At 38.6% G+C, this 15,630-nt stretch overlaps 2 protein-coding genes across 2 annotated transcripts; both read right to left on the bottom strand.

The window, feature by feature from the left end:
• Nucleotides 1–1,319: 1,319 nt before the first annotated feature.
• On the bottom strand, nucleotides 1,320–5,595 carry ephx1 (epoxide hydrolase 1, microsomal (xenobiotic)). Its single transcript, XM_043219447.1, has 9 exons — nucleotides 5,456–5,595; nucleotides 4,531–4,724; nucleotides 4,249–4,429; nucleotides 3,503–3,721; nucleotides 3,258–3,387; nucleotides 2,601–2,815; nucleotides 2,372–2,480; nucleotides 2,170–2,292; nucleotides 1,320–1,971 (listed from the first exon to the last, which is right to left on the bottom strand). The coding sequence occupies exons 2-9, from the start codon at nucleotides 4,711–4,713 to the stop codon at nucleotides 1,761–1,763; spliced, it is 1,371 nt and encodes a 456-aa protein (XP_043075382.1). The 5' UTR covers nucleotides 4,714–4,724; nucleotides 5,456–5,595; the 3' UTR covers nucleotides 1,320–1,760.
• A 219-nt stretch (nucleotides 5,596–5,814) lies between these two features.
• Nucleotides 5,815–7,395, bottom strand: srp9 (signal recognition particle 9). Its single transcript, XM_043219451.1, has 3 exons — nucleotides 7,218–7,395; nucleotides 6,887–6,955; nucleotides 5,815–6,806 (listed from the first exon to the last, which is right to left on the bottom strand). The coding sequence occupies exons 1-3, from the start codon at nucleotides 7,377–7,379 to the stop codon at nucleotides 6,687–6,689; spliced, it is 351 nt and encodes a 116-aa protein (XP_043075386.1). The 5' UTR covers nucleotides 7,380–7,395; the 3' UTR covers nucleotides 5,815–6,686.
• Nucleotides 7,396–15,630: the final 8,235 nt, after the last annotated feature.

Here is a 15,630-nt window from a genome sequence, read left to right as displayed (position 1 = left end):
CTATGAACACCATATTTTTAGAACGCTACTTCATGTTAAACAAACTTTTTAATGGATCTCGATGCGCCATTTAAAGTCGTTTGCTGTACACATCCTTTATAAGCGTCCCCAAAGGTTTTACCTTTAGTCTCCCCTAGTGATTACTACTCTACATTTCATATGAGCTCCAGAAATACATTTACACCAATGAATTATGACATGAATTTCAGAATTAGATGCAAAATTCAACATTTCTAAGTTTGTGTGATTCTAAGTTTTTTTTTTTTTTTTTTCCCACTTTTTGTAATGTATTAATAATGACATTCTGATATGAAATTAGTTCTAGGATTTTAGTGACTTGTGCATTCCATTCAAAGGGCCCAATACAGATAATCTCTTTAGTGCAAACATAGCTTGATTTTTTTATTTTTTTTTGTCATAATATTAATTGTGTAGAAGACATTTTGTTTTACATTATTAGTGTCATAATGTTTTTGTAAGACTGGATCATGTAGAGTTGCCGTCTGTCATACCTGAAATTACTTGAATTATGTGTGCACAATGCTTTAAAAAAAACAACATACTTTTTAATAGCATAGAACATTTGCATTTACAGACTGACTACTGCATCAGAATTATTCCACTGATCATTTCTTTATTCCACTGATCATTTCTTATTGAGGAATAAATCGTCACAAGCACATTTTAAAACTGCCAAAAACAGGACAAATTAAGGCACAGGCAGGGATTGGTCTATTTTAAACTATGCTGTCCTACAATCTAAAACTGTGTAAACCTAAGTGGGCCTATGTGGGGAAACACTGAACTGTACTGTGAGAATTGTTTTTTATTACATTTTTAAATACTCATTTTCTATGGAAAGCGCGACTCTCTTTAGTGCAAAATAAATATTTCGATACATAATATTTATGTTTGTATAAATATTATGAGAATATTTATTTTTTTATAGAAGTGTTCCTATTTTATTTTCCCCAAATATGCATTCCAGAAAACCATAAGCAATGGAGTCTGACCAGCTTCATTGCTTTGGTCGTGCCTTCACTTAGCGTCTCTTTATTTGATTGGTCGAGAAAGTTCTCGCCAAGAACTTTCCGTTATGTGAAAAAGAGGCAGCTGCATTGGCCTGCAAGAGCGTCTATAAGCGATGATACCGTTATTTATATAGATGAATGCAGAATAGAGGAACAGATATACTTAGCCACTCTAGTGGGCATTACGTTGAATCATGAACACTCACTTTTCCTCTTGATGAATTGTTTGTAATGATAAAGTGATAAAAATTTGTCTCGAAAACAATAAAAAACGTCTTCCAGACTGTCTTTTTGTGATTTCGTTCTTTACTACTTATTACTATCATTAAATAACTGCAATTAAAAGTGCTTCAATAAATTACTGACTGTCATTTCACACAGTTTAACATCAGCATTAAGCTGATTCCTGTGGTCCCATTCAGAAAACACTTCAGCATCACCACAAATAATCACTGTAAGTAAGCTCCAGTCATTATTATATCATTATTTGAACTGCAATAAAAATTAAGGCACGTAATACAAATCAAATTGTGTTAATACATTTCTAGGATTAAACAGTGCTGTTGCCCAAAAATTAATGTTAATGCATTAGTTTTTGACAGTAATGATTAGGATTAGCCATGTGTTGTGGTCCAGGAGTTGTTGTTTTTTTTTAACTCATGGTCATCTATGCATCTAAACAGTGAGTTCCATTAGTCCATGAATATGAATAAAAGGACACAGAACTGTCTATTTCTTCTTTTTCTTTTCCACAGTCTTGACAAAGTTTTGAACATCCTCTGCCAATAACTGTGGCTCCTCCATAGCAGCAAAGTGGCCCCCGCGAGCCATGGGAGTGTAAGTCTTGAGCTTATGGTATTTCTGTGTCACCCACAATTTAGGGGAATGCATCAGCTCATTAGGGAACGAGGCCACACCGGTCGGAACGTAAACTGGAAGCCTATTGGGTCAAAAGAGACTAGTTTAATGCAGTGACTTTGCAAACGTCTTGCAAAAATATCCACATTTTGCAGACGCCGGACGGCACGGTACTTATTTACACACAGCCCAAATTTCTTCACATACTTTTGGGAACACGATATTATACAAGTACGAAACCATGTAAAATACATCTAATCAAAGCCTATAGTTCACTTACTTTGCGTGGGGCTGATTCAGCCCTTTGCTGAAGTTCTCCTTGTAGAAACGCATGGAGGATATAATGCACCTGGAGGTCCAGTAGATCATCACATTCGTCAGGAGATCATCAAGAGAATACTTCCTGTTGGGGAATCGACAGATTATTTAACTGAACGCACATTTCGTCGACCTGTAACAAAGCTGAGCTCAAATATGACTACCTCTCCAGCCCACCGTCCTCGAGCTTCTTAAACTCAGGATCAGTCCAGGTTGAAAATTTCTCCAAAATGTAGGCAGCCAAACCAACGGGAGAGTCATTCAATCCACGGCCTGTGCAATACAGTAAAGCCTGTTGTTCAGTGACGCCAAAGATATAATCCAATGGACCAGTGTCACAGCAGATTCATATGTGGAGTCTATTTAAAGCTCCGATGTCATTTGGTCTCTCACCTGCGGTGTCTGGTTTAGTGGACTGTATGTGCATGTATCCAGTCTCCCTTACTGCATCTACTACAAGCTTTTCCATGGTGGGGAAAAGGCGTTTTACATCATGCTCGGTGAAGCCAAAGAGTTTGGGGAATCGACGACCAAAAACTATAGATAATATCATGACAAGGCCTGCTTTTCCAGGAGGAGCAAAGTTAATGTGGAGACCTTTCACAGCACTAAGGAGAATAAAGATGAACAATAAAAACGTTTATTCTATACACGTTATATTCTTGGAGCAAAAAAACAGTTCCGAACATAAATATCAAAATTTAGTAAAAACTACGTTTTGAGTCAACTTTTAAAAGCTATTTTCTATATATTTAGGTTTTCCATATTTTCAAATAGTTATATCTCAGGCAAATATTGTTCCATCATAATCCATAAATCAATGGGAAGCTTATTTAGCTTTCATATTATGTTTAACATCAACATAAGACATGCGACTGGTTTTGTAATCCAGGGTAACATATCTGACTAATTTACTGAATTCTGATCGAGGATTACAGTGTGAAAAAATATAGTGATTCTCAACCAGGGAGCCCCAATGCAATGCAATGCAAAAATGCAATATTGACATTTTTGAAGTTGAAAACCACTTTTATATGTTTTTATACGTACTTGGGCTCCAGCTGGGCCATATTAGTGGTAATAAGCGAGCCCCAGTCTCCTCCCTGAACGTAGTACTGGTTGAAACCAAGCCTCTTCATCAGCTTATTAAATATGTGAGCTGCACATACGCTGTCAAAACCTGTGCAAAATACATTATGATCATACTATTACATCAACACTGAAAATATTTAATAGACTAATCTATGAGTTTGAAATGATAAAATATCTGTTGGGTTGGGTTGTTTGCCCTTTACCTTTCTTACGTGGAGCCTCTGAGAAACCATAACCAGGTATTGAGGGACAAATGACTTCGAAGGTTATATCATCAGGACTGGATGGCTCCGTAAGCAGGGGGATGATACCATAAAACTCATAGAAGGAGCCTGGCCATCCATGTACCATCATCAGAGGCACAGCACGGGTTCCCTCGGCCAGGTTTTTTGGTTTCACGTGAACATAGTGAATATCAATACCTTTTGTTATAGAGGACAACAACGCACAGAACAAAAATGAAATCAGTTGTGGAGTATTAAATCTTCTGGTGAAAAAGCTGCCTCGCCTGAATCAATAGAGAGATATTCACAGATGCATGTCTTAAACATCTCTAAACAATTATGTCTGAGAGTTTTGATGTGAATGGGCAACACAGGATTTACTTTTTTTCATTAAAGGAAGCATTATTATTAATTATGGACTGGACTACACAGCACTTAACAAGATGTTAATTAATGGACTGGAGTGCAGATTATTTGGATGTGTTTATCAGAGATGTAATGCTGAATAGCTCCAACCATTTTTAAATGAAAAAACAAACGCATTACGTCATGGGTGGCCTTAGGAGTCGTCTATTTTCAGATAATTAAAATTTTTGGGTGAACAATTTCTTTAAGGCGTACATGATGCACATGAAGTCTGCAGTCAGTTTTGCAAACCTTTGCTAAAAATGTAATGCTAATGCTAATGCGATCGCACCTTTAGCTGCGTACTAATCAGAGCTCACCTTCGATTTTGGTTTTGAAATGAGGGTATTTGTTCAGTTTATCCACTTGTTTCCTCCAGTTAAAGTCATTCCTCCAATAAGACACCACCTTCTCAAGGTATTTGGAGTTGAAGCCATAGTTAAACTGACTGTCTTCCAGAGAAGGAAAAGAGCGGGTCTGATCTAGCCTGCGGTGCAGATCCTAAGGATTATAAGAGAGCTTTTAATTACTACAGACCAAATGAACAACAAAACGCATTCTCAGTGAAACGACTATATGAAAATGATTACATCAGGATTTACCTCAATCTCTTCTGAAGTTGTCTCAACTTTGAACGGGCGGATACCGTTATCTTCGGGACCCTGGGGACAAGTTCCCACACCCCACCAGCCATCCTGAGCTTTCAGGACACTCTTTCTCTTCTTCAGGAACACCAGGGCTACCACTGCTCCAAGCCCCAACGCCACTGCTAACTCTGTGTACATGGTTTAGGGCCCTAGAATGGAGAATAAACATTTTCACTTCAGTAAACTGATGTGAAATGCCAATAGTTAGCTCATGGATGAACCCTTGCAGGGACCGAATTTGCAACCTTTCATAAAACCATTAGGCAAACTGCTTCTAATGGACGCATGCAAGAAAATAGAGCAAAGGTTTATTGTTGCACAACATTCCCAACGCTAGGATTATGATGGACAAAGCTTTGTGGTTACAACATTGAGACACAATGCATGACAAAGCTCTTCTCTGTCCCAAACGCACAGTTAATACCCTGTATCCAGGAATTTCAGAATGTGGGCTGTTATGTCAATTATGAATTATTCTCAAAAATCCGACACAACCTTTTCTGACATTTTACTTGCTGTGCAAACAAATTATATAAACAGATTTTAATCTAGCAGGCTAAATAGTTCGTGTAAATCTAGTAAGAGACCAAGCAACTCTTTTGCTGTCTTTTTCGTGAAAGTAAAAAATTTCGATGAGCTACCAAGTTGTTAACATAACCTGCACATAAATTACTCGGTTGTATTTAAGTCAATAAACTTATTGCACGGGAAAGCCGCATAACTAGTGATTTGATATTCATAAATATACGTCGCATGCAAAGATCGAGTTAGCGACACACGCTCGATATGCTGCTGCTGCTTTAGATTAATATCAACTAACAAACTAGCTCAATTTGCAAATAAGTCGTGATTAATAACGCCAGACACAAAGCGCACTCACCTCAATGAGTAGCAAAGTAATGCCGAGATCCTTTAGCACCAAGGCAGTAACCTAAGCCTAATGCACCACGGGAAATGTAGTCACATTGTAGTCACAACGCAATCATGCGCTAAGCACGCTCCCTTTTGCTGTGGAAATCGGTTACGAACACACTGATAATTCTGTTACGTAAAAATGTTTTAGTTCTTTCACATAATAGTCGCGGTTTAATTATAATGCAAAATAAATACACACCAAACAAACGTTTCACAGTGTTGCATTGTGGCTGTAGTTAGGCAATAACCTTTCGCAATAAAGACGTTGTAGCGATCTTAAGAAGATTAAAATTTAACCAAAACAAAGCGCTTTAGAGACATAACTCAACTTTATGAACATTTATTGGAGCTTTGAACACGGTAAAAAAAAATACAGCAAGCGGGCTTTCTGAGGTAAGACAATTATATCTCACATTAAACTAACATATTGCGTATGTACATGGTGACAATGATTTTTGTTTCTTTTTTGAAGGGGGTTAGGGTTTGTCCGCAGAAACATGACAGAAGCTGGGTCATCCTAAGCAGGTAAGCCCTATGCAGATTGCATCCATCAACCGCAGACATTTTAATAGATACAGAACTAAAGCATCAATAACCAGATCACAACTTTAAAAAACTAGCTTGTCAGGTGTAATCCAACTGAAAATACTCATTCACTCCAAAAGTATCCATCTTCATCTTGCGTTTCAGACAGAAGTGTATCGTCAAATACCGAAAAACTCAGAGGAACAGAAAAAATGGCTTTTTAAACGGCATTCGTTAAACGCTCGCAGCAATACTCGTTAAAAGTAAAGTGAAATATGAAGAAAAATAACATTTATTCATGTTAATTGTACATCATGCATAGACATACAAAAGTCAGGGCTGAGATTTAACTGTAATAGGAAATCAAAGAGGTCCTGCTTTAAAATGTATTCCCTTGACTTTGCTGCATTTAAAACATACTTTCTTCAAACGTTAAATAACAGGCAGACCAAATGCTGTCCGACCTCCAAACAGGAACACAAAAACCAGCCTCTTGTGGGATGCTCTTGCAGCTCGCTCTCCAAATGAGCACGATAGCGGACATTCTCAACATACAGTCAACAAACACCGACCAAACTTCATCTTCATCCTGCTGTAGATCCATAACTCTTAATTGTTAGTCAGTTTGAGTAACAAACAACTGTCCGATCCTAACAGCTCCTTCGATTCATTCAGTCCGTTTCCATGGCTAGACTGTGGGACTCTTTGGAGACCATTAATCTCATTAACTTCCCATGCAGCTTTTCGATCTTCTTTACATCTTGGGCCTGGTCGGTTTTGTACTGCAGACACTGAAAAAAAAACGTAGTTAACGTAACATTATCTACGGACCACAAACAAAACGGTTTACTTGCAAGGAGTCAAAACTTACCACAGCATCATCTGTGACTTTCATACAGAGATTTCCATCACAGTGTCGATATTTCAGAACCACTCTGACCTGAATAAACAACATTAACAAAACTGTTACAGTGCATCGTTAACGTTACGTTTGAGGCTCGAATACTGCAGCCTTCTGTCTTGACAGTTACATATAGACACATATATACATTAAATACACGATATTACATATTTCACACCCCTACGACATATCAAATAGTTTTACGGAACTTTAATAAGTTACCCTTTTTACTGTAAAATATTTGAACATGAGCGGTGCTTGTAGCCAGTAGCCTGAAACTAAGAGGTTGTTTATTAATTACCTTCATCGGATCCGTCAAATAAAGTTTTTCTGCAGCTCGCGCAAACTCTTCCCAAGTCTGGTAATAAGGCATGGTGTAATAAACACTAATTATATCGTATTTTATTAAATATTTTAGCGGCGTAGCAAAATACAGCTGTTTGAAGCAAAACCCAGGTGGCATAAAATATGGCCACCTTTAGACGCTGAAAAACGCGCTCTGATTGGTCGGGAGCTGAACGCGCCAATAGGAAACGTGCACACTGATGCGTACACACTACGTAGGGTACGTGTCGGACTTGAGGATTGTGATTGGTTCTCAGGAATAGAATACGAGTATGGAATGACGATTAACGCAAAACAAACGAAAAGAGGGGCGGAACCTAGTCGCCGTGTGGTCATGTGGGAGTTGTTTTATTTTGCAGCGCAGTTCAGGTTGGGCCAATCATTGTTATCTGCGATGACTGTATTTAAAATACTTTTATAGTAATTGAAAAATCGAAATTCGATAGTTATGCCAGAATAACAGATTTAACAACGATTACACGTTCTAGTTACACATGCATCAAAGTCTCCAAACATCCTGCGATTTGAACGCTGTTCAGAAAATTATTTAAGGGGGGTCTTTTGAGCCCCAGTGCGCTCCCTGCTGGCACACAACGTTCTGTCTCGTCCTATACAAAACTAGCTACCTACCAACTTTCCCGTAAATGTCTGTTAATGTTCCTGCTAAACTGACGTGTATTTTAAAAAGAGTCATAGTAGAGGAATATATCAGAACTATTATAAGTTATATAACATTTGTCTTTGGCGTAATTGTCTTGGAAAACAATATATTAGCAAAGTGTTAATATGTGTTGTTGACTTGACGTTTCAAACTGTCTCGAAGCGACATGAGAGTTGTTATAAGGTACACTGCACCTAGAATGCATCATTTTAATATTGTATTAACCACTAAATATGGTCTGAAAAGCAATGGCATGGTATACAGGGGTTATGAGCACGAGCGTGTTTTGTTCAAATGAGCATGTGCATTAAACTCTATGAACCGTAGATGGCAGTGTAGACTTTCGCAAAGTTGTATTGCACAGCCTTTTGATATTGTATTCCATATGATATCCCTTTCACTTCAGTCATACATCCAAGCTACATGCTTATCCCCATGTAAGTACCACCGTTCAGAGTCGGAGATGCATGAGTGACAGAGGTGCTTGATCTAGTAACTGAGATGTGGGGGTTTAACCCCGCTCAAGTCACACGGTTTGAACACTTGTGATGAACCGTCAGATCTCTTACCTCTGCCATTAAAAAGCGAGCACACCATTGGCTGTCTTCATGAACAGGTGTCAGCAGACAGATCATAGTCGGATGAAATACACTTGTGAATAAATATAACCAAACGCGTTATTAAATGTAGTCCTTCATTTATTTATTTATTTTTTGCTGAAAAAAACCCGATGTATTGGCATTTGCATATTTAGCTAACGTTAACACTGAATTGTAGCGCAGACTGGTGTATTCATTTAAGTTTTACTTATCAGGAATTTGTGCGTTCTTGTTCAAATATTACATATCTAAAGTAGCATTAGGGGGCGTGGCCTGTGCGTTCTTGCGTGGTGACGTAGCCCAGTAAAGCTCTGCGTCTCTGCTGTGGCTGTAGAAGGGGATCCCAGCGGCACGTTGCCGCTATTAGAAGATCAGGCGCTTGCAAGACCAAACAGAGAATTACATTCTCACTTACATTTTTTTTCTGGCGCTGCAGCATCCACACAAGCGGTGCAATGCGGTAGATCATGTAGACCGAGTCCTTTTTTTATTTACTTTCATTTTTATTTTTTTACTTTGCGGGATACAAACTATCTCTGGTCCTGCGGCGTTTCATTCATATCTTTTGTGATCAAGTGCGAACTTTGTCAACTCTCTGAAATTATATAACGCCGAGCATATAGCGCGGAGAGCACCATGAGGTAAGAAAAATCGCGTTTAATTTCAAACCACGGGGAATCGAGATTATGATACGCAGAGAGAGAGAGAGAGAGAGAGAGAGAGAGAGAGAGAGAGAGAGAGAGAGAGAGAGAGAGAGAGAGAGAGAGAGATAGAGGGGGAGCTGAAAATTTTGTACGTGCGCTATTTGCGCACTGCTTATAAATAATTCATAAACAAACAGTTGTTTTTAAATAAATTAGATTGGTGATGCAGATTGTCTTCGCGTTAGTGGGAATTGATAGCGTTGTTAAAATGAATCGTTCGAATTATCGCCGCTAAATTGACCAATTAGGACGATCAGGTTAAGCTCCGTTTTCATACTTGCGTTATATTTCATATGGGGTGTGAGGAAAAGACGTGCAAACGCGTATGTGCATTTAAATCTGAACAGTCGTGTTCATGGGCAAGTGTTGCAATGCACAAAATGCGAGAAACCCTGTTTGTTTATGATTCATTATATAAGCGTAGTTGAGTGAATGTGATAACTTTGACACTTTTATGCTCATATATTTATTTTTTATAACATGAACAAAAGTGTTTTAACACAGTGGGTTCATTTTATGATGATGGCATTTGCAATTGGTCTTTCCCCCATATTTATTTATTTTTTTTTTTGATGGTTGGCTTTAATTTTTTCATAGGCTAACATGCTTTTTGATTCAGTACTGGATTCACTGCGTTACATTGCAAGTGTCTGGTGATATTGTGAGAGCATGTGTTAAAATGTTCAAGCCTTGCTTTGATTATCGGAATCACTAACTATTTCCTCCCACACTCCCACTGAAGACACATGAAGAAAGAGCCAGCTGTTGGCAGCCTTCAGCAGAAACGAGCTGCCCTTAAAGCGGAGCGCGGATGATGTGACATAACCTTCCCCTTAGGTTTAGATTAATCTCTTCTATATCATTTGGCCTGTCTTCCCACGAACCGTGGTGTTGCATAGTAAAGCACCTCAGATGTACGTGGGTTGCCTCTTGTGTCAAAAACAGGATTGTCTCTCGCTCGGGAGGGTGATTGAGCGGAGGCGAATGTTCATGTTTGTTAGCCATAACAGGTGTGGTTTGTGTGATTTTTAGACCCAGGCTGTTCCCTCTTACTCATCACGAGCATGTGTTGGGAAGTGTCGAGCTTTTAACCGTGTGACACGACCGTTTATTATGAGTGTGAGGTAGGAACCTGGTACGATTAGCAACCTTTCTATGGTTTTGCTTAGCTTGGGTTTATATATTCTTGTCTCTACCAGGCAAAAGTTTGGACGCTCGGATGCATTCGTTTTTACCTGTGCATGAAACAAAATTAGTTTTTAGTTTCGACTTTAAAAAAAAAAAAAGTACTATTATTGATTGAGAAGTAACACATGACCATCATAGGAACTCCTTTATTACTGTCAAAAAGCCTAATGTGCATCTGTGCACTCTTTTCCTTAAATGTTGAAAAATTGGTAGTAAAGAACTAGTGTGTACAAACTCGTGACTGGTAATGCATGTTTGAGGATGGTAACTAACTTCAATCAACTCCCTGAAAAGCTTGTTCCAAAATTTCCAAAATTCCATGCAGGACAGGTCAGTAACACTGCTGTCTATTTCACAGATCGTGAAAGTGCCTTTCAAGTTACAGATAACCTGGCTGAATGGACTTGAATAATTTGGCTCGCGTGTTTTCATTGGTGCATGTTAACTGAAGTCGTTCAGAATCGACTAAACTTTTGTCTGGAACGCTTTTGCATCTTTTCAGACTGTTAAAGCGAATTCAAATCCGACTGTTTTGGTCTTTAGTCCCAATCAGGGCTTTGTAGAGGTGAAAGTGTCTGTACGAATTCATCAGTATGCTCGTGCTGTATTTATCTGCCATTAGAAAGGACTCAAGCCCCCTCAGAATATTCATGCCTAATCAGAACAGAATAATATGCGAGTGGAATCGTATTGAAGGGGCCATTTAATTTTTTCTCTTCCTTTTCTTCTTATGTAATTACTCTCTTTGGTAGAGATCGGGGTGGGGTGGGTTGGGGGGTTTTGCAGATGAGGTGGAGACACTGTTTCTCTATTACACCCTGTCACCCATTATATTTTTCCGTTTCATCTCTGATTTAGATACAGAGCTCTCTGTGAAAGTTCTTTATCTTTGACGTCAGTGGCACAGACTCATCCTGTTGCACTCCTCGCTTACCACAGGCCCTGCGTTGTTTCTAGAGGAATTTAGATAAAGCAAAAGCAATCAAGAATGCATTTAATCATAGTGGATTACCACTGATTTGTACTTTGTTTAAAGGGAGTTCATAATGTCATTGAATATCTATGCTTGTAGCAAAGAAGGATTGGATTGACATCATTTTTCTTACTGTAATGGACTAGGTTTCATTACATGCAATGTTGCACATGCAAAATATGCATTTTATATATGTCTGTAATTCTACATAGATTGATTTGAACAGTGTTGCTGAATTATTATCATCATTCCAAATAGAACATTAGCATGTCACTTCCATTATTATTCCGTAAACTGTGATAGCACACTTGCAGGCAATATTAATAATATTAGATGACAGTATAATTTCCCCCAACACTCACTGTCAATGACACTAAAGCACAATTTTTAGTCTCCTTGAAACTTTTCAAGGGCTACAGCGGATGAAATTTGCTTTTGGGTAGATGAACATCAAATCAGGTGACGTATTGTCTTTGTCATACCTTACCTTATTTTAATTTAGTTCAGTCTCCATCGTAGACATCTGTTGGATGGTCTGTTGCTATCAGACAGAACTAGTCATACAATGTTTTTGACCCCCTTTAGAGGGAAAAAAAAAAACACCCTTTTTGCTCAAGATCTGCATGTGAATGTGTTATGGCTTTGCAGGTCCCTTTCTCTTACGAACAAATCGTTCCAGGCTCCGTTTGAGTAGCCTCCACAAATCCTTTATCGTTGCTGCTCTTCTAAATTCAGTCACTTTAGGAGTTCATTTATTTTTTGCTAGGGATGATCACACCTGCTATCATGGCTCTCTGCAGTTGGGATTTTCAATGAATAGATTCAGTGGCAAGCATCAAGTTGAGTGATTCTGATTACCTCTTATGTCCGCGCCGTCTCCCAGATGCTTTATGGCCACTTTAAGGCCAACAAACCTTCCAGAGTGTTTAAAATAGGCTTGTCACGAATAGGTTTGATAGTGTCTTTTATGTCAGGTAGTGGTGCTCAGCGGTTTTCCCCGTCTAAGACATAGTTTCATATTATTGCTAAAGCAGTTTGTGCATAAGAAGTAAAAAATATTACTGCCATAAATGAATCATTTTATTTGGCAGTTCAACATTACAAACTTGATTCCCATTGTCTGATTTGTTGAAATATTGCTGAAATAAGGATAATGATAGTTTAGGAACTTTAAATGAGCAAATGAGTCACTGACTCACCTTTGTTTCTTCTCGATAGCCTAAATTGCATTGCATTCTTTTGAGCTTTATGGGTCCTCAAAGTGTTTTCTGCTAAGTTTAGAACGCAAAGCATTGTAAAAAAATAAGCTCAGCATTGAAACTCTTCTTGCACGCTGCTTGTGTGGTCACTGTGGACCTGTTAATATAGGAACCAAAATAAATACGCGCTGCTTCTGCGTGTGGCGTGTAACCAAAGTTCCCCTTCTCTATGCACCTGGCTGACTCTATGCCAAGTGTTGAAAGGTAGCAGGAACTATCTATCTACCATATGTTTAGTTTTACTTGAGTTTATTTTTCATACTTTGTTTCCTTAAATTTCTTCCTTTGTTTTGCATTCTGTAGTGCTCACAGTGAGCACCTGTTCATAGTCCATGTAAACGGCGACCATTGTGCCATTTATTTATTTATTTTCATTGGAAAAAGGCTTTAGCTTTTTTTTGTCCATAGCGGAGTCTAGCCGTGAAACACATTTTCTTGCCTCAGATGCCTTCATCTTAATCAATGCACGTCCTCAAGTGATTAAGAATGATTTTCTACTGTCTAGATGCTGTTTATTTGCACATCTCAAAAGGCTAACTGCGATCTATCTTTGTGACTGAACGTCTCATCGTCTTTTTCCCCTAAAGGAAATGCATCATTTAACCATTGCATTATTTCCCATTTAACTACCTGCATAACTTGTTCTTTCTGCTGAATGCCTTTTTTATATTTTAAGCACGTTTTATTGGATTGTGCTTATTTCTACTCATTGAGAAAATTTTATTATTCAATTAATTTAACAGAGGTAAGCCAAATACAGTTTAAATTAAAAAAAAAAAAATGAAACAAAAAAAAAAACCCCATGATATAATTCAGTCAGAAAATAGCCAGAGAAGAATGGTGTTAAACACAAACAAATAATAACTAGCTGCATATGTTGTCAACCACAGTTTAGTCTTTTAATTAGGACAGGTCATGAATGTGCAGTTTAAGTTCCAGGCACCCTTTTTTTTAAATTAACACTTGTAATTTAGAAGTAATCGTTTAATTTTAGTAAGAGCTGGGCAATATATCACACAATATATTCAAAACCAGTTTTTGATTAGCAGTAAATCACCACCGGTTTTCAAATAAAGCGGCAGTGAATACACAGAGCTGTAGATTACTGACAAGCTATGCAATATCAGGTTCAACATCGCAAATGAATCACTCGCATAACTGAACCCATATCACCTAGCTTGTCATTTTGATCTACGACTCTGTGTATTAACTGCCTCTCCATTTGAAAGTAGATCCAAAAAACCCTTTTTGGAAAACTACTTATTGATTCAACAAGAAAAAAGCAGAAGCATGTTGCAAAGGCATAACTAGATGGTTAGCATTGCTAATTCATGATCCCCATCTCCAAACATTATGCACTATGCATTGATGCCTTGGGGCCCTTTGGTACTTCCTATGAAAGGAACAATGATACAGTTTTCCATCCCTTGGCGGTTAAATTGCAATCAATCAGCATCCATTAATCAACAGCTCTGGCTGGAAAATTTGTTGGGCCTGTTGAGTTTTTTGACTTCAGGCAATGAAATGAAGTGTGAAAAATGGGACTAAAAAAGCCTCCCAAACCTCAGCCATTAATATCGTGAAGTTCTCACCTTCATTTAACTGTACTCTAGGAAAACACGGACAGACTTGAAGTAGCAGCACCAGCGTTTTACACAGACTGTTGGCTCTCAACCGAGCCCCTTGAGGAACCAGGCCTTTCGATTTGGACGCCTTCACGACTGGAGAGCGTGTGGCGCTCATCACGCTCTGTGGCCTTCTGGCTTCATCCCTATCTACAGCCTGCTTGGATTTTATCTGCAGGATGGACTAACGATTCTCCTCTTAGTGAAGCCGACCAACAAGACTCCCCAACGTCTGCATTCCGTTCAAAATCTCTGCGCCAATATTAAAGCCTTTTCGCTTTGAACAGATAACGGCATCTGAATTAAAGATGAGATGTTTTGTGCGTGTGTGGGTGCGTTCGGTTTAGAAATCTGGCCAGCATCCCTCATCTTGTTTTCAAGATGGCATGCTATGTAGCACAACAGCAAGCGACGGATTCGTTACTGTCGTCCAAAAGCCTCCTTTCTACCCCCGTCCCTCTGTGTTTGTGAAGCTGTTCCTGTAGCTGGAACCGCTGTTCGGCAGGCACTCTCCCTTTAGGCTGCTGTCGCTGGAAAAGGACACTTTCGATGTGAAGTTTGGGTTTGTAAGAAGCTTAAGGGGCAGCGTGTGGCGCTTGCGTTTCGCCTGTGCGGAGGAGGACATGGATAATTACTCTAATGTGTAGAGTGTTGAAACAGCTGTGAATGTTATCACAACACAGAATTCTGATGAGTTTGCACTGTTGTACAGCTATCTCCAAAAAGACTTGAATAAGGACTCGTCTTTATCAGCAAAAATAATCCTTGCTATCCCATCAAGTTTATTCAAAATCATTCCGCATTGAATATCAGCACTTTTTACACAGCTCTTTAGAGTTCTTGAATCTGATTGGACAATTGTGGCCTTTGTCTGTCAGTCAGTCAGACAGACATTACATGTCAGTCCATGGCAACAGCGTATATAACTGAAATCAGAGCTACTTTTGCGTTTCTCTTATCACATGGCAGGCTCACTCCTCATTTACTGACATCTTATGCCTCAATTATCAGTTACGGTGAGAATAACCACTTTAGATTTAAAGTGCCCCTATTATGGATTACAAAATGTTCATATTTGTGGATTTGGGGTTACCAAAAAACAGGTTGACATGCATACAAGGTCAGAAAACATCTTAATTTACTCATATGCATTTATTTGTACCTTATTCAACTGTTCCTAAACAAGGCCTAACTGCAAAGAATGAACATGCATTTTCCAACAACTGATTCAGAGTCGACTTTCTTTTGAAAGGCAACAACTTTTTACACAGTTCACATTCAGATTTAAAACTCTGCAGGATGTTTTTATTCACTTAGAGCTCTGTTACACACTGCATGAAAAATCCGTAATAGAAGCACT

Source organism: Puntigrus tetrazona, chromosome 20 (genome assembly GCF_018831695.1).
Source record: "Puntigrus tetrazona isolate hp1 chromosome 20, ASM1883169v1, whole genome shotgun sequence".
NCBI classification, from domain to species: Eukaryota; Metazoa; Chordata; class Actinopteri; order Cypriniformes; family Cyprinidae; genus Puntigrus; species Puntigrus tetrazona.
The sequence above is the reverse complement of the archived record's forward strand: the minus strand, read 5'-3'. Positions and strand labels throughout refer to the sequence as shown.